General features: G+C 44.0%; 1 protein-coding gene across 9 annotated transcripts in view; it reads left to right on the top strand.

The window, feature by feature from the left end:
- The window catches only part of LOC121592087 (BAI1-associated protein 3), a 61,705-nt gene that overhangs the window by 13,886 nt on the left and 21,246 nt on the right, over positions 1-26,573 (top strand). For 6 of the 9 annotated variants that reach the window (XM_041913367.1, XM_041913366.1, XM_041913368.1 and 3 more), the window contains 5 exons: positions 6,424-6,649; positions 13,534-13,689; positions 16,500-16,737; positions 18,086-18,097; positions 22,103-22,271. In XM_041913367.1, coding sequence (XP_041769301.1) covers positions 6,424-6,649; positions 13,534-13,689; positions 16,500-16,737; positions 18,086-18,097; positions 22,103-22,271 — 801 coding nt within the window. The remainder of the gene's footprint in view (positions 1-6,423; positions 6,650-13,533; positions 13,690-16,499; positions 16,738-18,085; positions 18,098-22,102; positions 22,272-26,573) is intronic. The other 3 variants (XM_041913370.1, XM_041913369.1, XM_041913371.1) reach the window with 3 other exon arrangements.

Raw genomic sequence — 26,573 nt, 5'->3', positions numbered from 1 at the left:
GGAATGGATAAGGGTGAGGAAGTATCATAAATGCAATTTTGTTGCTCACCTATTTCTGATCAAGAAAAGATCTTACAAATGTTTCATTGAAATTTGTACTGACGTCTCAAACAACTTTTGAAAAGAAATCGTTAAATATTTGGAAATAATTAAACCTCGTTGCATACTTTTAGGCGCTTCCGCTGATAGAGGACGTTGCAAAATTACCTCTAAAGCTTTTCCTTTCATTCTGCAAAGCTAATCACTGCCAACGGGAAATTGTTGCTCAAGCTTTATAACAAGCAGTGCCGTAATAAGTGCACTGCTTATCAAAGTAGTTAACTCCACCTAATCTCAAACAGCTGCAGGCGGTGCAGACGACAAACAGACGACAAACCTAGGTTCTGCCTTTCAACACCTACCGTCCTGCTCAGAATTTGTAATGTACGTTTCCCTTTTGACCTATTCTGCTCATTCATTTTCAATGCTCTTCTATCAGTGGTAGAGTAGGCTATCAAAACTGACGACGTTATCTTTCACTTCCCCCCCCCCCCCAACTCACTTCTTGAGGACACACACCCACACACACTCTGACGGCTCGATAAAGGTGAAAAATATTAATCATACATTCTGCACTGCCGGCGCTTGCATATCCTTAATGTGCTTCGCATCCTCAAACGCGCAAGGGGACACGAGCATTGCGACGGATTAGATCAGGCATAATGGAGTGGATATGTGCTTTTGCCACCGGGGCATACCTGCACGGCGACCGATCCGTCTCCGTCTCGGCCCAGCGTGTGTCAGCGTGTCGTTCACAACAAAAGCACTTTTGAATATTTCACAAACTAACTCACCAAAAGCCACCGTCATCCATAAAACATGCCCCACGTGTGGTGCAGCACATGATGGCGGCCAGGTCGAGGCGGTCGTTTCACGAGCCGCAGGAATAAAACTCGCCCTCGTGCTTTTTGCTGTTGTCCCTCAAACACTTCGCCTCTTAAGAGACAGGTTTGAAGGAACAGGCATTCGGGTTGAACAACGATGAAGAGGTATAAAACTAAACTACCCAAACAACACCGTCTGTCGCGAAAGGGAAAAGAGTTGAGACCCCCCCGAAGGTGAAGTTGTCGTGGCAAAAGAATTATTAATCACCAATAACCTCAAATAGCACGGGACGGCGGGCTGCTGGTTTGCGGTTTGCGTTAGAAAGCGGACCGTACGTTGGTTTCAACTGCCATAATCCAAGCGACCGTAACTGTGGGAGGGACAGCTGTGATAGGAACCGTTTTCTTTTACGTTTGTTAAACCCTTGGGAAAATCTAAATTGAATTTGTAACGTGTGTGCCATGTCCATCTTTGAGCCATCGTGAATGGATTGCTACCTTGAGGATTGTGTTGAAGCTGACTATCGTGGAAGTTAGTTTTAATCTCTTTATGGAATATGCTTTGTGTTGGCTGTTATTGCTATTGCATGTTGTGTGGCCCGTTCGTTACATGGCCCATACCAAAGGAGATACAATCAAAATTACTGAAGATAGCTTTTATTGCTTGATGATTTGTATTGCCTTTGAAGGCAAATAAAATCACCATAAAACATGCACAGGCAAAGTTGGATTTCTTATGCTAAATGTATGTTCCCACATTTCCCCCAACAGCAAAACGAATGAATGCCATGCCAATTTTCCCAGCCCAGTGACCAAAATTCATACATAAAACATTAAGCACTCCAAACCAGACGAAATCAAGCTCTACCGGGCTCTATACGCTGTACACCTGTTGGATGAATCATTCCCAGAGGGACAGGTTGGTACGCTGCTATTGTTTTTTTTTTGTATGTTTTCGCCTCACCAGCTCAAACATTCTTTTTCGAGAGGGCAGGAAAAATATGCCTCAGTGCCATAGTAATTACCACACCCGCCCGTTATATTATGTTGCCGTGAAATAATGCTCGCTGTTCCGGTGCTCATTTTTACCTTCCACCGTTTCCTCGCACCGATCCACACCCGCTGCTCTGTAATCAAACAATTAGTCCCAACACACCACACACACACACACATACCATGCGCACGAGAACGTGAAAAATAATAATGAAAAAAAAGCATACGTCGCATCCCCCATGCCGGCGTATTGCGGCGAAAACGAAAAACCGGACGCAAAGAGCTTTAATCACTGCTCAGCTCTCCGGGCGGAGATCGCACGTGAACACCAGTCGACCGGTCCTGTCTGGCGCATGTCCTACGGGTAAATAAATGATGCCCCCGGCTGGTCACGAACCTGTTTCACGCGCGTGTCCTTGTGAGCAGTTTATGGTGTTGTCCGTGCTCCGTGTGCGTCCGTCCGTTTGTATCTCGCTAGCCCGGCGAGCGTGAAACGGGGTGAACGGGTGTGTCCGTCCAGCATTGCAAGGCTGATTGCAGATGATTTTGGTAAAGCGTTTGGTGCTTGTGTTTGCTTCACTTCACTCAGCGCTGTGGATGGGCACGGGTCCGGCGAGGACACATTCGCCGTGTCAACACGTATCGACACACTGTTGAAATGAGAAATGGTGATGCGAGTGAGTGACAAAGGTGGAACCGGAGAAAGACCGGACGAGTCGGGGATAATCGAGAACACTAATTAGGATTCCATGTCTGCAAAACCGGCACAATGTGCAATTGCAACAAGTGCTTACTCGTTCTCGTGCATTTGTTCTAATCATTTTAACAGAATTGTTGAAATTTCTCTAAAAGGGGTTTGAACTTTGTTCATTAAATGATATAAAAGCCTTTTTCCTTCTGTGGTAATGCGTTTTTAGAAAATATACACTATCCCATGGTTGTCTTTTATAAATAATGTTCCTAGAAAACAACATGTTAGACAAAATTTCTTGGAGTACCATGTTGAGCCTAAGCCGAAAATTCGCTGGAAAATGTAACATTTCTCAAAGCCGCATCTTGGCGCAAAGGCTACAAGACGGGCACCTGTTTTCAACAATGAAACGTTGAGAAAGGGAATTTCTCAACCGACACGTGTACGCACAGTAACATGACATGGCGGCTTTTCCTAGTACCAGAAACATCTCTACTGGTTCGCACGGAACATTTTTTTTTTTTTTAATGAAAAGCTAAAACATATCTGGCCTACAAGTGCAAGCTGGTAGAACATTGACGCACGAAACAGCGTTGTACCGATTTTCGTAATTATGTCTGTCTTTTTTTCCTGTAACAATTTACATGCTTTTCGTACTTGTCTGGTGTCGTACAAATCTGTATTAGTGTGTTTGTGTGTCTGTGTGAGCGTATCTGATTTTAAATGCAAAAATGTGACACAAGACAGCAAACAAAAAAAAAGGCACAGCGGATCCATTAGGAGATAAATTTCCACCACAAATATTAACCTATCTTCCACAAATGGGCCATAATTCTATTCCGCCTTCCTTGCCCATTTGCCATTAGCTTCCCATGTGTGGTGCTCCACGCCGAGAGCAGTGTGGGAAACGGATTTTCAAATCGATTATGTGTTTGCGCGTCCGGGAATCGATTTTGCTTACGTTCGGTCTCGTTCCGGGAGTGCCATTTCCCGGAATGTGGATGTAAAAATAAGAGCTAAAAATGATGATGCAATCTTTCACTTTGAAATGTTGTTTTGATTGCGCTTCGGATTTGTGCTTATGCAAATCCCATCATGGTTCCAGTACAACTACAACAAAAAAGCGCGCATAATCAAACGGCAGTACTTTGTGACATTGCCAAGCGGTGGTAAGCGTAAGGATTCCCGGAACGCGCGTTCCCTGTCGCTCGGAAGTCGATGTAAATAATCAGATAAACAGGGCATGAATCAAACAAACAACAAACGGTCAATGTATGCTGCACGATGAGCCGCGCCCCCAAACACCTGTGCAAACAATGATCTGCGCCTGCCAAATGGCTAATAATGTAACGGCCATCGCTCTGCTTGTGCTGTTGCGCTGCCGGGTTTGTTTTCCTTCCATTTCGCTAGTCTCGATACGTCAACCCAGGTGAAGTGGATATAGAAGCAAAACAAAAACAAATTATCTTCATCTTGAAACTCTCTGCACTCGCACCGCGGTGGGGAAACAGTAGCTGTACACGTGGGGCAAGAGTTTTGCAGAGAGCAGCCAATGTCAGCAAAAGTCAAAAGTTCTTGCAACGCGACAGTTCGACTAGGAAAAGCTGCTATTTGCGAGTAAGAAGAGCTTTCGTGTTTTGCTCCCCTCCCTTTTCTGTCAGTCGCTTCGTTTCGTGTCTGTTTCGATCATGAGAAAAGTTCCAATTCCAGGACAACACAACCTGATAAGAACTATCGCAGTGCACACGCGTTGGCTGCAGTGTTTGGCAGGGTATAGTGCATGCTGTCTTGAAATGAAGAAAATGCTTTCGCAGAATAATGGGTTTTATCTTAGCATTTGCCGCACGAAACTCATTTAATGGAGCAACAAAACAGGGACAAACAAGAAACTGGATTCGAAGAACTGTTACAGCATTTATTATCTGCCAAAAAGTAGCGTTATTGCTTTTGGAAGCTTTGAAGCTTCTTGTGCTGCACGAATTGTTACACAATTTGCTTTTGCCATTTGACACATTTTGCTTTTGCTACGTTATGAAGCATCTCTGAATGCTGCCAAGGTGGCAGTTAAACGTTTGTAGCTTTTTTTCATCAAAACCACCTCTTTAATACCTGTTTTCCGAATGAAGCATTCTTGCCAATAGAGCCTTTAAAACACAACCCCAACCTCTTGACATTAAAATTTTCCCACCAGCAAACTCACATACCAACACAGGCGCATGGAAAACAAGTTAAGGATCCTTTAACGAGCATCCGTCCTCTCCGGCCGCACCTTCCAGCTTACCCGTAAAAAGTTAGACACACGATAAATTATCATTGCATCTTCCAAACACACATACACACCGTTCCCCCTCCCCCCTCTCCCCACGCCCCCCGCGAACAGTTCATTGCATCGTGCCCAGAAGTGCTTCAATGATGTTCTTTCGAAAATTGCTTTCAAAAACTCAAAGATGTCTGTTTTCGGGGTGCCCCGGGAATGGGTTGTTTCCTCCCCAGCCTTTAACTACTTTGCACTTCCTTCCTTCCGGTTTTGTTCCTGACTTTGTGCAGCTGACAAAGGTCGTCAAGTGTGAAGTGCAGCTCTAAAACGGGAAGCCGGAGAGCAATGGTAGATGCTGTTCTTGCATCATGACCTAAGCAAGTACCCGAGAATGCTCGAGAATTCAAGTATTGAAGTTGTCCGAAATTTATTGCAAAACTGTTACCCTATTGTGGGAGATACTTGAAAGCAATATTTGAAGAGTGTCACAAGAAGTGGGAAATATATTTTTATTTATAATATTTTCCCACCAAGCAAGAAATATCCCAAAGTCCCAAGAGTGGCGACGGGGCTATCATGGCACTTTAAAATTAAAACCCCTCCGCATCTGTACGTGACCGAGATCGGCATCCACAAAATAAAGCAATTTGAAACCATGCCCCATGCCATGTAAAGACTTCCGCTTGCAATTGCCGACAGAACAGTAGGGCTCAGTCTCCTGGCTGGTTGTGTTTCTTCCGGGCTTTAGTTCACTCCTGCCAGAGCCTCCACTGGCAGAGACGTCGGACGGACGGATGAAAAACTATTGCACAGCAATTCCAGCTCAGTGCATTCGGCACCGGTGGCGCATGGAGGGGTGTGTAATGTGCCTGCACGTGAAGCCTGTTGCCTGATTGCACCCATTTATTCATTCAACCCGTCCCGACGTGTGTGTGTTTCTGTGTCTATGACGGCAGCCAATGGTCCAGAGGTGGCTCTATTCATTTAGGCACTGCCGCTTTCCCAATCAGACCGCTTCACTTGACGTTGTATTTTCACCCCTGTTTTCACAGCCCACTTGCCCGTTGCACCACCCAAGTGGACGGTGCGCATTAGTGTGGCAACATAATTCAATGATTTCATTAGACTACAATAGCACCAAGAGCAGGTGCTGCCTGCCTCTGTCACGAGAGTGCACTTGTGGTAGTGGCCATCACCACCAGAAGCCAAATCACGGCTCACGTCCACTGCAGCTGGGAGAGCATCTTCGTGCGGGTGCGTGCTCGGCCACTTGAAAACCCTCGCTGCCGAGGATCTAATCGAAAGACGTTTCGAACTCAACCCAGCCACCCCTACAGAAGCACTTGACTGGAGCGGTGTACGTGTGTACCAGATACTTATCGCTGGTTGTGTGTGTGTGTGTGTGTGTGTGTGTGTGTGTGTGTGAAGCTCTTGCTTGAAGCGTTCATATCTTAAAGTGATGTTACAGTGGATCAATGGCAGACGGGGCAAACTAATAGTCTGTCGGGCGATCGGGTTGAAACCATCGATTTTATCAGATTTCACCCCGGCCCGCTTTCATCAATCCAATTCGCCCTCGTCCATTTCACACTCTCTTTCTTTCCCATTTTTTTTAACAGGATACGGCAAGGTGGCAACACCTTCAACGCTTGCCGCACCGGGCACACCGCCAATACGACGCCAATCGTCGGGCCGCGGGCTGGATGCGCTCGTGCCGCCGCCCCGCCAGGGTTCGTTCCGTGGCCGCAGCTCGCCGATCAATCCCAACCCACCGGACAAGCCGTCGTTTTCCGTGTGGAAGCGGCGCCCGTCCTGGCCCGAGGTGGAAATTAAGTCGTCGTCCGGGTAAGTTCCTCCACTGCAGTGTGTTACAGTGTGTGCGTGTTTTTGTTTTCTCCATTTTTCCTGATCCACCTTCCGCTTCGAGCCGGTTCCGGCAGTTGGCACAAGGGCAAGGGCCCCCACCGAAGAGGGGAGGGGGGGGGAGGAAGCGATTTGTTTAGCTCCAATCCTGGGCGGTGTTTTTGTTTCGTATTTATGTCATGAATATCCTTACAAATCCAATTTACTCTCTTTATCTCTCTTTCGCTCTTTCTCATTCTCCCTCGGCTCAGTGTTACATTGTACGTATTTTTATCGTTTGATTTTTTCTCTCTCTCTCTCTCTTGCTCCACCTCCATTCCTGCCGGAGGGGTTTAAAAAGCCCGCAGAATCAAAACAACCCACCGTTTTCTCGCTCTTACTCGCTCTTTCGTGGTTGGTAAAATATTTCAAACAGGAAACAACATCCAAAAAAAAACGCTCCAACCCTGTTTAGTGGTGCCCCGTGGCCATAAATCGATTTGTTCGATTTTCTAAGTAGATTTTGGAATACGAATAAGCGAGCTTAGCGGTAATTTATGGCGGTTACTTATAGGTTCGATTAGTTGCTTAAGATTTCCTGATTGCACTCCAACGCAAGCGGACATTAATTTTGGGCGGGCCTGGGTACGTTCCCTTTTTTTTATATACCTAATTGGGCCTAAGTTATGGTCGGCACCCGAACCTGTGTCGTGCATAATACGCTAGCATAAGCTTTCCCAGTTGACAAGGCAGCAAGCTGGCTCACGGGACGTTATGGTGGCTTTATTGTGCTTGATCGGGCCGCTCCTAGGTTTGGATTGGCAATATTGCGTTCAGCTGTTCCGTGAAAGTCATAACAAAGGCATGGTACATTTTGATTAATGGCAATATTGAACGGGAGTTATATTTTATCGTTGATAAAGTGTAAAACGTTTAGCTACTAAAAAGCGGCAGAAAAAACTTACAATTTTGAATATCCAAATCAATAAAGATGATGAATGTGAAGGACTTTGCCAACATGAATTTTGTCACTGAGTGTGTAGTGTGCAGTTTAAGAAATACAAACAATGCATACAGCAAGGATTGACTGTATTGTTTATTGTAAAACGTTATTAAATGCTCAATAATGTCAACAGCATTTCTTGAAGCTAAAAACATATTAATCTTTTTACGATGAAATTATTTTTACGGAAAAGATATAAAGCACGTATCTATGTGTGAACGAATAAAACATTGATGGGCTGGACTTGATGTGTTTGTGGTTAAAATAACTCCCCAAAAAACTTTTGGCAAAAACCAAGCCGTACGCGTAATTCGCAAACCACGGCTTTGCAGCAGGATGGTAAAACATCTCACCGTAAATCTACCCTGTGGCCAATAGCACTTTCCTGGCTGGCGGTGTAAAATTCATTAAACTAATTTCTTTAATCTCCATCTTCGCCGGTTCGCGTCCGTTAATAGATACACCTTCGCCTACCGGCACACAGTGTGTGCTGATGGCTGCCTGCACCATTGCCGTCCGGGCAGTCCGGAAATATTCGGCTCACAAACAAACCGCTTTCCTGCCCGGCTGCAGCAAGCACCCCATTGAAAGTGAAACCCACAGTACGATGGTGGGTGCGAGGGGAAGGAGTGAGGGTTTGCAACGGTTTTCATAATTAGTTTTCACAAACCACAATAAAGGGACCAACAGCAGCAGAGGGTTGGCTGCTACAGCTGACACACACACACACCCGGAGGCAAACACGGGCCGGTGACTGGCCTCCAACATGGCGTCTCTCTAGTGTGTGTGTGAACCGCGCGAGGATAATGTAATAAAAACTGTACCCGGAAACTGTGGGCTCAATGGTGGATATGGGTGACAGGAGATAAATGAAGCTTTTGGTTTTGTAAACTACCACCAACATAAATTGTAGCTTTTGGTGACAGGAAAACAAATGAGGATGGAACGAGGAACGTATGCTTAAAATTATGACAATATATCACAGTGGTTCTGTTCATAGCACAAATCAAAGTCTATATAATACAGAGGTCGATGCATAGCTCGATTTTGGTCCACCAGTTTGAAAGCTTGATTTTGACAGTTAGATGAAAAAGTTTGTGAACGATTCCACACAACCAAACACTTTTTAGGCCCAATTGTGCTTTTCTGCACAAAATCTATTGTATTGTAATACATTTCCTTCTCATTTACATGGCATGGAGTAGTTTTTTCACTAATTCACCAGTTAAAAACGACCAAAATCAGGAAACTAGCCTAATAGCTTTGGTCCTCTTGACCTGCACATGATTTCGTCCTAATTTTGGACACTGATCTTGTTATAATCAATAATTGTACTACAATTCTTTCTTTTCTTGACATTCGTCAACTTTTTTAAGTACAATATTACGAACAAACGATGTAAAAATGACCGAAAATGCGTTCAAACCACTGCATGCACAACAACTAAAACCTCAATGTATGCTACGATGAAGCTATTGAAGCTTTTTCATCCAGCTGTCAAAACTTTCCCACGCTTTTTGATCAAATGTTCTGGACGATTCGACCTCTGAATTATATAGACTTTGGTACAAATTTAAGATTGAAGTTGAAGTCAAATTTTCAGTATCCTTTAATACATGGATAGATAGGTTAAAAATAGTCTTATTAACTAGTAGCGCCATCTGTTGTGAAAAGTGTATGAAGTACTTAACATGTGTCATTTATTTAATGAACGTGACTACTTAAAATCCTGACATGAAGCTCATTCGACGGGACGGTGTTTCCCAGCAAGAGGGTCACAAACATCACATAACCCAAAAACCCCCTTTGTAAACCTACATCACTGTAAATGTTAAGCCTCTGCCTGTGTGTGTGTGTGTGGTAACAGCCTGACCTGTCATCAACGCTCACCCACCAGAACCAACCTCATATATCCCGTATGGTTAATGCTTGTACGTATCCATGTTCCTCCCCAACACCCAGGGAGTCCTTTCAATCCCAACCAAACCCTCAAACCCCGCTGTAAAGCAGACTATTTTTTAACCATCAGCCAAAGACAAAGACGTCAGTGAAAGCAGCACACACACAGCAGACGAAGTACAAAAAAAAAAAAAAACAACGAAGCATGTCCAATACCCAGCACAAACAATAAGGAAAACGCTTTTAGCTCGGCTTGGGATTGTTATTTTATAATTGTTTCACAATTACGGTCGAGCTTGTAAGCCACCCGGAGCCGAAGCTGATGGTGCCGGGAAGCGAGACAGCAGTAATGATTGAGGCGGAAATGGTAGCGGTAAGGATGGGTAGTACTTACCGGTGTATTAGGTTGCTTTTCTGCCCCTCCCGTCTCAACCGGTGATGGCCGATCCCCTTTTCGACCGTACCGTAAAACCCTATTCCCCGCAAAAGCTGCTCGACCAAAGCAGCCCAACCGTAACAAAGAACTAACACAGGGATAATACCGAGAATAATAGCCCGATACACTTTCACAGTGTCCGTGGCTTTGTGGCGGCGGCGGCGGTGGGAACCTGTGGGCGCATCGGGCAGGCCGTGTGTGTGCCGATCGAAGGGACAGCTTTTCATCAACCCCACGGCCTGTCGGTCGGTCGGTCGGTGCACTTTCCCCTCGGGGAGGGCGTTCCAGTTGCGTTCGAAATCCGTTCGTCGATTCATTTCGTTCCGTTTCGATCCATTTCGTTCCAGTCGATTGTTCGCATTGCTAAATGGGGTGTGCCTTGGATTACAACACGGTGGAGTAGGGTACTGAATAGAAAAAAAATAAACAGGAAGGCGTGTGGGAAGAAAGCGGGCATAGGCTTAGGTCTCGTCAATGCATCGTGGTCCTGTGGAACTGACTACCACCTGTTGGGGCCGTTTTTTGCTCCATTTTTTATGACAATATAAAAAGTAATTCCCCTTTTCAGCTACAGCTCAGTACCAAGCCACGCACAGTCATTGTTTTCATAATATAATTAAGGTTAGATCTTTGTTTTCCCGTACGCTATCGTGAAACGTAGATTTATTTTATGTCCTTGCCTCACTTGCCCCCTGAAAGAGCACATTCTATTTTCATTCACGGGAACAGAATTGTCCGCATGTACATTGATTTTATCTACAAAAAAAAAACGAACGAACCACGTGCTTTCTTAGTAGCGTCAAATATAGTCCACCCGGTGCCCTCTAGAACGCACGACACGTGGTTTAACCCGCCACGCTTTCAACAAACGTCTGTTTAAACAGTCCTAAGCAAATGCGCACCCCTGCTGAGAGTGAATATTTTATTTAAAGAGCCATTCGGCATGTGTTTACTTAAGTGGTTTGAATAATTTACGCTTTACGCTGGAAATAAAACAAACATCTTTGATGGAACGTTTAATTTTAGTCTATGCGCAAGAGTTTATGGGCTACGAACCCTTTCTTACACGATAAAGAGCAACCAGCAACCAGTCGCACAGTACCGAGTAGCACTCCAACCGGCGCCCAGTGGCAGAAGTTGGGTGTATCGTTACAAAAGGCATCGGGCGCTTGTTTCCGACTCTCATCGCTCATACTATTATCGGAAAGCTTTCCGCTCCAAGTTTGAAGAGCCGATGACGGGTATGTGTACCCCATGCCCCATTCGCTAATGCGCACGACGGTGAATGGACAAAACAAACACACGAACCCTTTTTTTTGGGGGATGGTAGTCAATAATGTCTTCCATTTCCTACACATTTCCGTTCCAATTTAACCCCACGGTGGTGGAGTTTGCGAAGGGCAACTCATTCGCTGGGTGTATGTTCGCTGCGGATGTTATGAGTCATCGCTTAGTAACAGCCCCATCGGTTGTCTGCTCCTGCTGTGGTTGATACCTCAGCCAACGTTCACTTGCAACACGGTACAATGAGCAGCTCTTACAGTGTTGTATAACATTTAATATAAATTCCAATAAACAACCGGGGCTCATTCCAATGGAAAAGGAAATGCTGTCGTTGTTGCAGCTCTTACCTACTTACTGCTTGTTTCGCATTGCAAGCACAACACCTCTATGTGCGCTAAAAGTCCGCCTCACCATAGCATCATAAATTAACACACCCAAAACCCATAAACTCCTAATGCATTCTCCGGAATCACACCACGCTGCGAAAGTGCACTGTGCCCGTTTTTGGCTGTTTTGTTGCCACAGTACACCCAGTACACCACTCGCGCGGCACAAAATAAAATCAAGCAAACAGCGCCTGGCAGTATGCAAACAGTGAAAAAAAAACAAACAACCGTACCAAACGAACCGCAACATATGCTGCTTTTGTGGACCTTTTAAGAAGGCAGGACATGACGTTTACTGCAAAACCATTCATCAAACATCGTCTGCACGTCTCCCGCGTATGCCCTTTCCCATTCGCTCCCCCGCCTTTGCATCGGTTTGCAGTCCATCGATCTTTGTTTAGTGTGTGTGTATGTATGTGTGTGTGTGTGTGAATGGTTTGGTATTTTAAGCTCGGTTCGACGAGTCAGTGGCTTTGGCAGCGGGCCAAAACACTTCCGGCGAAAACCTGTTGCCAAGCCCGACCTCGACACCGAAACCGAGTGGGTAATCCGACCGACTGGTGTGGCCACCTGTTGTGCTGTTATAGTCTCGCCCGCTCGCTGTGCCCCCGTCATGACCCCATTCCGGTGTGTCGGCCCAATGCGCCCCCCCCCTCCCCTCTTTCCATTCACCCCACCGGTCGCGAGAGCTGCTGGTCATTAGGGTGAGCCACCGCCAGTCCGCGGGTATGGAAACATATTGCCCCCGCTGGCACAGTCGGGCCCGGGTAATGAAAACGTTTATTTTCCCATTCCACTTTTCCTCCACCATTCCGGCTTTGTGTGTGTGTCTCTCTCTCTCTCTCTCGCTCTCTCTTTTTTGGCTTAGCTTTATGCCGTGCGGAGGCAGGAAACACCGCGCCAGTGCGTCATTTTCGTACACTCATCGACATTCCGAGCCATCAAGCGCACAGACGAACAATTAATTTTGCCGCCATCCATTATCTCGTTCGCGACATGCTGGCAACATTGTTTTCCATTCCTCCTGCACGGCGGGACTGTTTCCTCATTTTGGTACGGGGGTCCTTCGTTTGGGGCTGCCATTGCTCTCCGAGGTAAAGTTGAAGAACAATTGTACCAACATTGCAGATTGTTGGGATTTTGGGGGTTTTTGTGGGGTTCCATGTTGTAAGCTGGCGGATGATACAGAGGACTAATAGCAGGGTAGGCTTTCGGTTTAGTTGATCGGATGATTTGACGTGTATTACATCCTGATGAAAAGTCAAAGAATGAAGGTAAATATGTCAACATTGACAGTAAACGAAAAATAATGTAATAGAATATAATAGAAAGGTTAATAATACGCTATTAACTGGTTTAAAACGGAATAAGTAATGATACCAACACCTGCAAAATGCTTCGCTCTATTTGTATTGATTGCTATGTCCACGTCATGTAACTTCCACCAACACTTTCACAGTACATTTCAGGCAGGCTGTTCACGAAAGCTGTAAAACAAAACTAATCTATGACACCGTTTTTCTTTCTCTCTTTCTCTCTCTCTCTCTCTCTCTCTCTTTCTTTCTTCTAACGTAATGCTCTTAATTCTCTCCTCGTGAAACTTGTGATCCATTGTGCTGATTTCCCTCTGTCACGTATTTTTGGCATGTTTTGTTCTGGCTCTCTATACTGCCTTTATCATCTACACACAACCACACTTTGAACCGCCTGTACCATATGCTTATGCGGTTGGTTGACATCCATTTTTTAATCGCTAAATTTCCGCCATGTTCCTGTCTGCCTCCCAAATTCCTCCCAAAAAACAAACATACAAAATGACCCACATCCGCATCCAACAAACACACTCACTCACTCACACAATGAATGCGCACGGCTCCAGCTATCCGTCGCGGGCCCCTATGATAATGGTGCAACCGGTGGCGGAAGAATGTTTCTCCTCGCACGGTCCAAACGAGCAAGGAGTGACGGAAATAGTGTATCGCTTCGACAAAATGAACCCACCCTATAATAGTGTCGTGAGTGCGAATAACAATAGGTAACGATTTATGCAAACACTTTCTCCACTTGTACTGTCTGCTGCTACCACTTCTGCTACTATTGCTACCACTACTACTACTACTACTACTACTACTACTGCAACTGTTGCTAATACTACCACTACCACTACTGTTACTATTTCCTCTACCTCTACCGTTGTGCTGACTGTATACTGCTGCGTGTGCTATCTCTTCCACATTCACAATCTTTCTCTGTTTCTCTCTATCTCTTTTTTCTCTCTCTCTCTCTCTCAGCCTCTCTGTTTATCTTACCGTGTTGTTACTATCCCCATTTTCCAATCATGTTTCCTGTACGCAAGCACTTGATGTTCATCAAACACACAGCGGCACACGTACACTAACGTCACTCGTTGAGCTTTCGGATTTTGTTTCACGTGATGGCCGTTTGTTGGTGTATACTGTTCGTTTTGGTTCGTGTTCGTATTTGTCTGTATGTGTGTGTGTGAGAGTGTATTTGTGTGTGGATCGGTGGTCGGTATCGGATGGTGAATTTTGTTGACATCTGTGATCATCTGTGATTTATCGTGAAACAATGTATTTCCATATTATTAATAAATTCGTTAATATTTCTTCAATGTATAATTCACTCTTCTCGATGTTATGGTCAATGTGTACGTCTGAAAAAGTTGATGTTCTTCAGAAGCAAATACATTTGTGTTATATTTGATGGATTTTTTTGTTTCTTTTCTCTTTAATTAAGTCTTATTCCATGTTTTTATTCGTGTTAACTATTTTCATATTATTTATTTGTTGATGTCAGTTAAAGATGTTTTTTGTACATATTTTGTTACTTCGTTTGATCTTGTGTTATTTTGCTCTTGTGCTCTGTTATCCTTTTTTTTCTTTTATATGAGTATTTTGTTTCCTGTTATTTTTTATTTTTTATTTCACCCTTAATGTTACATTCTACTTCTATTTTCTATTTCTTTTCTGTACTTTTGTACTTCTTACATGTATCTCTCTTCGTGTAAATAACAATAAATCATTTATGCATTTCAAAATGGGAAGCATTCCATGCTAATGTTTTACCGTTTAGCACTTTGTGGCTGTGGCTGCCCCTGTCACTGTTTTATTTCTCCATGGCCACAGTCCCTCTTATTTGATAGGTCTTGAACGATCTTTTGCTTGATGGGACTTATTTTCATAGCAAAACTTTACTTCATAAAATTATATAGACGCACTGGGCCATGGTCATGGTAGATTTACAAAACGCCCGGTGAAACAAGTAAACGGTCGCCGTTCTCTTTCCCACCGCCAAAACCGTCGGAAGATTGCGTTCTGTTCTAGTTGCCCTCATTGCAAGCACATTTCAGTGTCAGCACACAACAAAAAAAAAAACCGGCACGTACTAAACTACCGGTGCCATTTCACAGTGCCACCGCGGCAATGTTCACTGTTTATGCAAATCTGTATTTAAACCTCGTTTAAGTAGAATCGTACCAAAAATGGCACCACAAAACAGGATTAAAGAAAGCTCGTTTTATCACAGAGAAAGAAAGAGATAAAAAGAGAGAGAGATAGAGAGAGAGAGAGAACGAGAGAAAGAATACACCAAAGCAATAAGAGCTCATGAATAGCTAAAGCGCAGAAAATGGACCACGACTAAGACGTGGTCAGAATATTCTACCGTGGCATGGTGCTTCTTATCAAACGTCAGACCAAGTATTAATCCCCATCAGGAGGTGGTGGTGCAGAGCGGAGAAGGGAAGTGGTTGGAAGCAGCTACATTTTTTTTTGTTCACTTCTGTCTTTTGTCTAACTGTGTCCATCTTCAGACGTTTTTTTACGTTTGCATGCGCTCTCTCTGGCGGTGCTTGCCACTGCACTGATCTAATCAAGGGCAGGTTATGTAATGTTGTTGAGCAAAGACAGAACCACATTTAACCTAGATTTTAATCAAGAGATCAGAAGCGATAGTTGAGAGACGTGCTAAGGTTATGCAGGATAGTGCGGGATAAAGGAGGACTCATTTGCACAGGGGACGTTAGTTTAATTTTTAACTACGGTTTACCCTCACGGTGGGTAAAACTCAATTAGGAAATTTTATGTAAACGAAGGAATAAAAAGCATTATTAGGGAGCTGTCTAGATCTTAATTTGGCTTATCTGCAAAATAAGGACACTACATTCTTCAATCGCTTCGTATTGCTTAGATCTCACGTTTTTCAATGTTCATTCAAGAATAGTTGGATTTGTTCCGTGGTCAAGACCATCGATGTACACACCTTCACCAACCCGTATGTTTACACACCAATCTCACCTCCTGTTCAATCACCACAGCCCTATGCATGTAGCTACAGCTGTTCAGTATACCTCACGCAACCTTACCTTAATATCCCTTCCATCGCCTATCCTCGATTGAAATTCCCCGCACCCGGCAAAAAGCTCCCCTTTCTTCCAAGAACTATTCCCATACCAATTGTGAGCGGGGAAAACTGTGCGATTGCGAATCGATTGGCGATGGTACTGACGATAATGATATTGATGATGATGTGGCACCTTTGACTCGATGTGTTGACGCCTTTTTCTTTCGGTATATATTCGTTGATGTGTTCGTTGTGCGTGTACAATGGCAAACGGCTGTTTCTGTTTCTGTTTTATCTCCATCCAGTAATAATCGTTCCGCAACCCCACGTTCTATTTCCACCCCCTAGTCCCGCGTCAGCAACGGTTCGGCTGGCTATCGGAAAGTGTCAGTGTTCTAGCAGAGTTGCGTACTAATGTGCTCTTCTTTTCTTTTATTTTTTTTGCTCCCCATTTTCTTCTCTCTGCTTTCTGCGCTTACACAGTGTGCAGGAGAATGATGGTTCCTACTTCGAAAGCTTCACTGCCCTGTCGTGGAAGAGCGAAAACCGGCGCATGTCCGCGGTGCGGGCGGTGGAGACGCGGGCCGAAATACTGCCGGAGAATGACAACGATCGGCTGCTGGAGGACGACATCGAGCGGTCGGAGCAGAAGGAACATCTCTACCTGGACGTGCTGTACGCGATTGCAAATACGGTCGGCGCACCGGCACCGGGCGGACAGGTAGGGTAGGGTTGGGTAGGCGGACAGTGGTTCAGGTGGTTTCCAGGAATTGCGGGAGTGACGGGCGTTTGACAGACACAACCGACACACACACACACACACACACACACACACGCAGACACGTACACGTTATATTTTTAGAAAAATTGGTTCATGGGTGTGGTTTTATGCGAAACACTTGTGTCTTTTCGGCTATTGCAGGCTTGACGAGTTTTGCAAATCGGTGGCACGTTGTGAAGATGCCACGAGATGTGCTGAGTGTGCAGCTTTTGTCTATAGCAAGATTCTCTAGAATTTTGCCTTTCAACCATTTGTTTCCCCCGAAACAGCACATACACTTTTATTATACCGAAATTTCTTTACTCTTCACCTTGGAAGGCATTCTGTTCTGTACTGTGAGCTGCGCTAATTCAAAGCTCTTTGCAAAACAGTGCGACATAAATGCAAACCATTTAAGATTCTCTCAGCGAGATTTTCGGACACTCTAATGGGTATGGTAATGCGAAACAAGCCCTGACTATCTGTTGTGACCCACATGTTCACAGCGCATCTGCATTCGGATGGTTTTACATACCCAACACACCAATGTAGCACGTTGTCGTACGAGGAATCCTACTTGTATGTGTTTTTGGTTGTTATGTCCCTTGTGTAACCTTTTGTTTAACCCACAATTCTCACATTTACTTTGTCCATTTTGATGTGTTTAACATTAAAGGTTAAAAAATGCTAAAAATTTTTATTGTATTATTTCCTTCTTTCTGTTTCTTTACTGTTTTTTTTATGTTGAATTGTTCTACTTGTCTTATCTTTTCTTTCTTTCATTTCAAACATTTTTGCTGTTTTTCATTCTTTCTAAATTTAATAATGATTTACCTATTGTTTCTCAGAACTATTCGTCTTATACATTATTTACTCTATTAATATTACACTGTCGCTGTCTCTCTCTCTTCTATGTACTTCTCTGTTTCTCTTCAATCACACACACTAACCTATCTACTATCTGCTCTACTAAACTCTTTCTCTTTCTCTCTATCTTTCGATGCCTTCCCAACCTATCTTCAAACACTCTTAACAACTTAACCGCTCTACCGTCAACTGCACGCACGTATGTTCATGCACCAACCGTCCTGAACGAAATGAATCTAAATAAAAACAATCGCTGTCGTTCGTTGGTTTGTATGGAAACTCTGCTTTAACGGCGCACAATTTGCCGACAATTTGGCTCCCTTCGAAAACAAAACAAAAACCGTCATTTTCCATCCAACAACGGTGCGAATGTAAACTGTGCGAACTAAACGTCCTCACCAAACGGCACTGGAACACTTTAAATAAACACCATCACTTAAAGAAGCGTCTTAAAGTAAATATAATATCCTTCAATATCGTTTGGTTTGTGTGCAATGTGTTTGTTTCAATTTGCATTGCTTTAAAGCTTGTGCGATTTACATATTTCTAGTTCGCAAATGAAAACATTCAACAAATTATGTATAATATTTGCTTACAAAAAAGTATAATACGGTTTAAAAAAAAAAATCCTAGAATGTAGTAGATCAGTAGTGAATAGTATTTGAGCTGTAGTTATCTTTGATTAAATTCGTTTCAATACATTTCTATCATATTTACCACCCTGAATTTTTTTTATTAATTTCACCCGTCTTTCATCAGTGACATGGTTTCACACTCCTTTGTCCTTCAATCTTTCGCCCATCCATCCATGCAAATCGATTAAATGGTATAGACAAAAAAATACACACAAAAACCACCCCACCAACACAAGACACGGGAAATGAGTTTTACAGCTTAGCATGAAAACCAATCCCTTCAGGTACAGCTGCAGGTCACAAAGGAAGCATAAAACGGACGTCTGCAGCGACAATACGTGCTCTCTGCCCACACAGAACCCTCCTCATACGTAGGGTGTTTTTTTTTACTTTTACAAATAAAAACAAAATCAATCCACCAAAAGAAAACCTTTTCATGGGAATACCTATACCACCGCTGTGCTGCGCTGTCGTCGTTCGGTGTGATGGAATCTCAGCTGGTCACTTTGGCTACGAGCAAAGGTGATACTATAGTGCACGTTCGTTCAATCCCCCATTCACTAGCTCGTAATTGAAAGGTGTGCATCGAAAGACAGCCCATCCATCAGGAGAAGCGATCGGGCAGCAGCTCCACAAACTATGCCTTTACCTTTGGGCTGGTGGAAAAATGGATCCATAAAGGATGTAGCTGTGAATGGAAAGAAGTGCACAAGAGTTGAAAAATGTTATCTTTTGTAGAGAGAAAATAGGATTTTCTTTATGGTTCCCAGATGATTAAAAGTTATTTCTAATGGAATGTTTAGTTTAAAGTGTCTTTTTATAAAAAAGCCTTTCTCGTTATGCACCACATTGCACTCATCGAAAGGAAATGAGCCGTTGGTTTTTCATGCTCTCAGTAATAGTATGTTTCCCACTGGTTAAACCAAACGCAAAATAAGGATCAGGCAACGAGCGCTCAACGTTAGATCCAAAGAGCTTATTTTGAAATTCGATCACGGTTAGGATTTTTTTGGTTTGTGGCATTAAGGACCCATTCCCCGTGCACCTCGAACAAAAGACAAGCAACACATTCTGAGTCCGAAAATATCTGTTGCTATCCACAAACACTCACACACACCCGCATACCTGCTCTCATCGCCCGTTCAGCCTCACAGTCGCACGAAATCTTAATCATACAGACAAACAAATCCGGATGGAGAGTGTCGGCGCGCCCGTCGGGTCGGGCTTGGCTCCATGTTCTCGAGTGGATCACCATCACCACCCGAGCGTGTGTGGTGACCGGTGTAGGCGTTCGGGCAAATTTTCTTTGCAAAATCGCTACCGTTCTTTACCGTTCAACCAGGCGCTCCCGAGAAGAAAAAAAAAATACGCACACAAAAACAAAAGCAAACTGAGCCAAATACCATAAAGGCGCCGCTCGCCAAAAATCATCTCGAGCACGCAAAACGATGACGACGACGACCGGCGATGGTACCAACCGGAGCCGGGGAGATTGGCCAAACGACGGGCGGAGGAGAGGGGGGAGCAGCACATCGGAAGCAGGTCGAGGAAGTAATGTTCATTCAACCCGCTGCTGGTGTTTAAGTAGCGTGGGATTTTCGATTTGCGTCACCAAGTGCGGAGAGACCGACGCACACGGGCATCTAGCCATTTGCCATGTGGTTTCGATTCCAGCGAAAATAAAACCATTTTTCCAAACCGCAAACTGACACTGGGCTCGCTAGGCGTGTGTGTGTGTGTGTGTGAGTATGCTAGACCGGGCTGTTAACCGTACCGGTGAATGGATGTGTAGGTACTGCTCTTGTCAAATTCAGTCCTACTGTGGCGTGCCGTGTTTTCGGGGGGTCTTTTTGTTTGTGAATGAATGACTGTGAGAGACTGTGAGGGAGAGCAGGAAATAGGAAGAGCAAAAACAAAGTCGGGTGGAATGTTACGATGACGCAAACTACACCTACCAGTTGGCAGGTGGCTTTGTTCAGCGTTATTTAATGGTATTTGCCAATAAGGAACTATCAAGAAGACTTTTAAAAGAGTCAAACAATTATACTATTTTATCAAAAAGTAGTATGTTATTGAAATTGTTTGTAACGACTGCAAGAGAAAATCATTTAAATATGTATAAAGAATAACGTAAAGAATAACGTGATGCCATCTTTGAAAACATTGTTAAATGCTTTAGTTAAAGACAGTAACAAACAGCTGTTAAACAAAGTATGATTCATATTTTTATTTAAAGCTAACTTTAAGCCTCCAAGAACCGCACATATAAGAACCATTTCAAACCGTTCGTTCTGCATTATACCTTCAAATTGTAATGGAATTTGAGTCACAAATTCCCAAACACAAAACATACGCTGCTGTCTACATTCCACACTACACTGCAGTGGAAACATTTCAGTTTACAAATCACCCTTACCGGCACGATCAAAGCACTACCGTACCCAGTTAGGCGCAGGAACAGTCCTCTCTGCAATCAAAATAAAGCAAACACACCACCAAGCTCGTACTCGCACGTAAGCATGTGCCCGCGTGCGCGGCTGCGATATTAAATTTGAGCAACCGTTAAACCATCAATTCGTTGTTATTTCTTGTTTGTGTCGGGCTGCTACCTGTACCCGCGTGTCGCGTTTTGTGCAATCCTCTCCTCCACATCTCGGGAGAGGGAGCGAGAGGGGGGGGGGGGACAGGATCAGCATCATTTCACCAACAAAAGAGCTTCATCTTCACCGACCTGCGTACCGTAACTTTTCCCCGTAAGCGCTCTCTCTCTCTCTAGGCGGCCAGATGCCATCACCACCACCATACCACAAGATGGCTCGAACTCGTATCGAACGAACGGAATCCCTTATTCCGTTCACCGTTTGCTGAACCCATGCTGGAGCACAAACTTCCTCCAACTGTTCGGTCGAGCAAGTTTTTGGGAGCTTTGCCTGGCCTGGTTCTTTCCACCTTTCCAACCATTCCTTACACAATGCGAAGGAAAAATCCAATACCACCATGTGACACCATGGTCCCGTCGCCACGATCCGCAACGTTCCGAAATGCCCGCGGGAGGTTTGGGTGCGAGCTCAGTGGATTGGAAAAACGAAATGGAAAAGCTCGTTAGAAAATCAACATTATAGGGAAGGGAGAGAGAGAGAGTGCATGGTCGTATGTGTATGTGTGTGTTTGTGAGTGCGTTTGCGGGCGTTTCTGGAGTTCCATCGATTGATATTTGCATGCATGCATGGGCGAGGGAAGGCGGAATTTTGGATATGATCGGCATTTTCTTACATTTTCGCTCACAACTTTTCGCAACTTTTGTGGCTTTTCGTAGGTTTTTTTTTGTATCGCCTTCCCAAAGAACGGAAATGATTTAAAATTTCAGCGAAGCAATTTAAAGTAGCGCTCGCAGCATTAGCGATGCAGCAAGGAAAACGGCTCCAAATCCAGCTTACCATACACGAACCTCACCGAGCAAAATCCTTCCAGCACAGTGCATTCAATCCTTCACTCTTGCTTGTATGTATCGCACACACACACCGAGCTTAATCCCAACCAAACAACAGTAGTGTTTCTGCTCACGTTTCTCTTAATGCCTTGTAGTTTAGATTCGCCATAGATTTACAGTGTGTTGCTTTTCTTTAAGCGCGTGGAAAAGCAGAGAATGGGGGGGGAAGGATACCCATATGCATCACATACGGCACATAAAAATCACAACCGAACGCTCCGTTTCACTCATCTCCACTCTCTCTCTCTCTCACTCTTTCCTTCTTCCCCGCCTCTGCTGCTGTTCATCGCGCCGGTCCGCGGTCGTTGCTTATCGCTGCCGGCGCCTGGCACAGTTTGCACACTACAAAGAGGAGATGTACCTTCAGGCGCAGCGCGTGTTCAACGTGTCGGCCGACCGGCACTACCGGCTGCTGCATGCCGCCACCGAGGAGAAGCCCAAAATCATCGTGCTCACCGTGATCGTGCAGGAAGCGGAAGGGCTCGAGGCAAAGGACGCCAACGGTGAGTTTCTGCCTGCTGCTCATTGACTTTCTGGTTTTTATTTTTCGCTTGTACCACCGCTTTTCCACTTCATCGGTTTGTGGGTATAGAAGTTTTGTATGTTCCACGGGACGGTTTTAGCTGACACGTTTTGCCACGTGTGGTTCGCAAGGAGGATATTTGTTTAATAATAACGTCCCAAAAGTTGCTATTATTTAACAAATATTATTTGCTATTATTTAACAAATACATTTTGATTTACAAACATTCCAACTATGTACAACAGTTCTGGGTATTGCTTTATATTATTAAGAATCTTTCTAATTTTCTAAAGAAGTACGTTAGATTCAGGAACAATTCCAGGACTGTTATAGGTGTGGGATCAGTTTCGTAGAACGATTCAGGGTCAGGGGCATTTTCAAGTCTGCTATGCGTTCAGGATGAATTTCAATACTGATATAGGACTTGGTTCAGGGCAAGATCTTCAGAATCTGTTCCAAGACCTGGATAGTTTCTGGATCAGTTCCTGCATTAGTATTGGTGCAGAATCAGTTTGAAGTTCAGTTTAATGACTGTTATGGATTCACCAACAGTTCCAGGATTGATATAGGTTTAGGATAACTTCCTTAAACGGTATGAGTTCTAGTTCAGTTCGAAGATTGTCGCAGGACCTAAACAGTTATGGCAACAGTTTCATTAACGGGTTTAGGACTTATTTCACAGGAAAAAAGGATTGACATTAGTTTCAATACCTTTGGATGGATTCGAGCTCGGAATTAGTTTCAAGACTAGGTTCGGGATACGTTCGATCGCCGGTATGGGTTCAAGATGAGTATTGGGGCCCTTTCCATTTTAAGTTCGTAGGCTGAAATTTCAGCCTGTCAGCTGTTTGCATTGTATAGCAGTTTTCGAGCAGCTATTTAAGTGGGTATAATATACAGGTGGGCTTATCCCAAGGAGTATGGATTTAGAAGGCTGATTTTTATCACCTCTGTTTCTGATTGATGATTTTAAGAGTGTTTTCGTGTATTCTTCAAGCCTCCAGAAAGCTTGTTTGAGCAAAAGTTTTCACCCAACCTGTCAAAAAGTGATGTTCAAATTTGGTTATAAAAACAAGTTATGAGACCATCTGGACTACATACACTTTAATTCTAGATTCCATCACCTGATCTTTTTAATACACCTTTGGATGAATGTAAAAAACACCTTGTTTTGCCATTTTTCGAGCAAGTACTCGAATATAATTCTAGCTTTGAGACTAGCATAATCTAGACTGAAAATTGCAGGCAGTTTATGAAAATTGCAGGCTAGTTTTATGTGTGGTTTTGTATGGAGTGTTTACATGATATCAGCCTCCAACTGTCAAACTTCATACAAAAACCTGACTAGAATCGTGAAGGGCCCCTTTGTCTCGGAACCTAAAAAGCTATGGCAACAGTTCCATGAATGAGATTGGGAACCTATTTCAGGAGTAAAGTAAAGGATTTGGATATGTTTCAGGACAGTTTATGGATTCGGGCTCGGAAGTAGTTTCAAGCCTAGGTTTGGGATAAGTTCCGTGACCGGTAAATATTTGGCATAAGTTCCGGGACAGTTTATGGATTAGGAATTAGTTCTAGGACCCGTACTGGTTTGTGAGTAATTTTAAGACTGGTAGGGGTTCATATTAAGTATCAAGAGCATATCAAGAATATTTCACGTACTGGCAACAAAAACCATTTAGGCTCGTTTCCACCATGTAAGGATCGAAATGTTGAAAGATTTATCATCGAAAAGAGTGTTTGACTTGGCCGCAGGAATATCATTTGTCGTTAGAAAAACATTTAACTAGAGAAAAGTGGCGACACAAGTGAAAGGAAATAAATCATGGAGGAATATTTTCATATTCCTAAAATAAATTAAAAAAAAAACTCGGATACATTTCATAACGAAATCATCTTACTCCAATTTTATAATGAGATGAAATGAAAATGACAAAAGCTCACGTTCTCCATGTGTTGATGTTTCAGAACAATTTGGGATGTGAAGCATTTTGTCTTTTAAAGTTAAATTGGCAATAAATAATAATAAAATGCTCTCAATATTTCACCGAATGTGCATGTCCACTTGAGCACACACGCACACTTTAGTACCATCCAAAGGCACGAGTTGCGAAACGAGTTTACCACCAACCGGCAACGGGTAATGGTGTTACATAAACCATAACAAGCTGCACAGTAACACCCTCCTACTAAAACGATTAGAGGCTGGTGTGTACAATAAAGGCAGCAACGAAGGAAAGAAAAAAACACGAAATACACCAAGCGTTACCACCATCAAGCGTGTGCTGTAAAGCATCATCTTTACAACGATTCCACGAAACGGCGTTGAGGGGTAAAAAGACCGCTAAAACGAGGTACCGGTGTCTCGTACTTGTACCGTGTGTCGATTTTATAAAATATATATATATGACAACCCGGTCCCTTTCGCTCAACGTTTGATCCCATGCTCTTGGCTATGCTCTTGAGATGCTTTTTGCATCGTCGCGTTGATGTACTGTAAATTTAATAAAGCCCAAAAAAAACAAGCATGCAATATGTTAGCTTGCTTGTTACTACACTGCACGTGGGACTGGCTGGTGGGACTGGTGGCTGCTGCCAAAGCTAACGACGTTTGGCCGGTTCGTGGAAACATAATTGAACTAGAAGGGAAGGGAAAGGAAGCTTTACAATAAAAGTACTGCAATGTTTGAATCTTTAATATCTTTCGTGACAGTGACCACTGTCTGACCGTTACGGAATTCCAAGCGAAATCAGACGAAACGAATGGCCAAAATATTTAGTATTCATTTTCAAGCACAACACTCCCTTCTTCGCATAATCCAATTTGCACCAGTTTTGTTTATTGTTCGCGCGGTTAACAAGTCAGACGGAGGATCGGAGCAATCTGACCACACGCAACCAGCCATCCAGCTTTACCACACCGAAAATATCCACTTTCAACGACCAACCAACCGGCTAACTTGATTTGGTGGCAGCCGATATTTTTAGCCACCCATTACCACCCATTCGCACCCTGCCTCTCGCGTAAGTCCGTCACAGAAACAACAGGAAAATGTACGCAGCGTACGCATATCCTAGCAGCATTCCCACGGTCGAAGGGCGACATAACGTCGATGTGGTTGAGCATGAGTGTATGTATGTAGGTGTCTGTGTGTGTGTGTGTGTGTTATCAGAGATTGAAGAAAGTGCACCACATCCGCCCTCACACAACCGTCGTAAAGATAAGCAGCGATTCCAGCACACGGAACAAAAACACACGCCGATCGGAGCGACTTACGCCGTAAATACGCCACCGGTCGTTGCGCCGGGCGAAAGGGCCCATTAACGCCACCGCTGCCAGCTTTCGGTGGCGGTGTCGGGTGAATCGTTAAACAGCTTCGGGAGAAGCTTTAGCCAAAAGGTAACAAACAAACCAAAAAAAAAAAGCTTTCACTTCCTTCTACGCTTTCCTCGGAACGATTCCGTTGCAAAGTGATGTCTGCCCATCCCTTATTACCGTCAAACTAAATCCACACCCACCTTGGAAATTGTGCCCCCCAAAAAGTCGACCCGATAGCGACCCGAAGAGCGATTCCCAAAACTGGTTCGTTCCCTTTTTTTTGTGGAGCATTTTTATGTGTTTCTTCGGTTCCTTTTTTGCTAAAATGATTAGCTCGCCCCCAGTAATTGTGTAATTCTTTTACGCACTGTTTCATCGAACCAGGCTCTCCATTGTCGTTTTTTTTGTGTATATCCACATTGCCCACGCGGGACCTAAGGTGGTTGCTAGCACAGTAGCTTTAGGAAAACTTTAACTGCCTGCCCGGAAACGTGTAACGTTATGGGTGGATTTTTGTTTTTTTCGTTTGATAAAAGACAGCCACTCACAGCAACGCAGCAGGTTGCTGGGGGAGTTGTGCTAGTATTTCCTGTTTTTTTTCTTCTCTTTTCTGTCTACAGGATTTGGTTTGGATCTTTGCATATTGTGCCCTCCCCCGGTTCGCGCTGCGTGGGATTGCAAAATGATGTGCGAGAGGATGCGAATTAGCAAACAAAAAAATGTAAAAAACAAGCCTGCCTACTCGATGAGTGTTTCGTTTTGTGTTGTGTTTTATTCGGCAGCCAGCTTCGCCGCGAAGCTTCGCCAATTCACGGCTGAGTGGCCGGTTGGTGCTGCTGCTGCTTAAGCTGCTAATATTCTTTGAAAGTTGTTAGTTTATTAATCGCTCTGTTTCAGGGGATTTGCGTTGTTAAGAGCATTTGGGGGCGGGGGAGATTTTTTTTATTAAATCTTCAATGAAGA

This window comes from Anopheles merus, chromosome 2L (genome assembly GCF_017562075.2).
Source record: "Anopheles merus strain MAF chromosome 2L, AmerM5.1, whole genome shotgun sequence".
In the NCBI taxonomy this organism is placed as follows: Eukaryota; Metazoa; Arthropoda; class Insecta; order Diptera; family Culicidae; genus Anopheles; species Anopheles merus.
The sequence above is the reverse complement of the archived record's forward strand: the minus strand, read 5'-3'. Positions and strand labels throughout refer to the sequence as shown.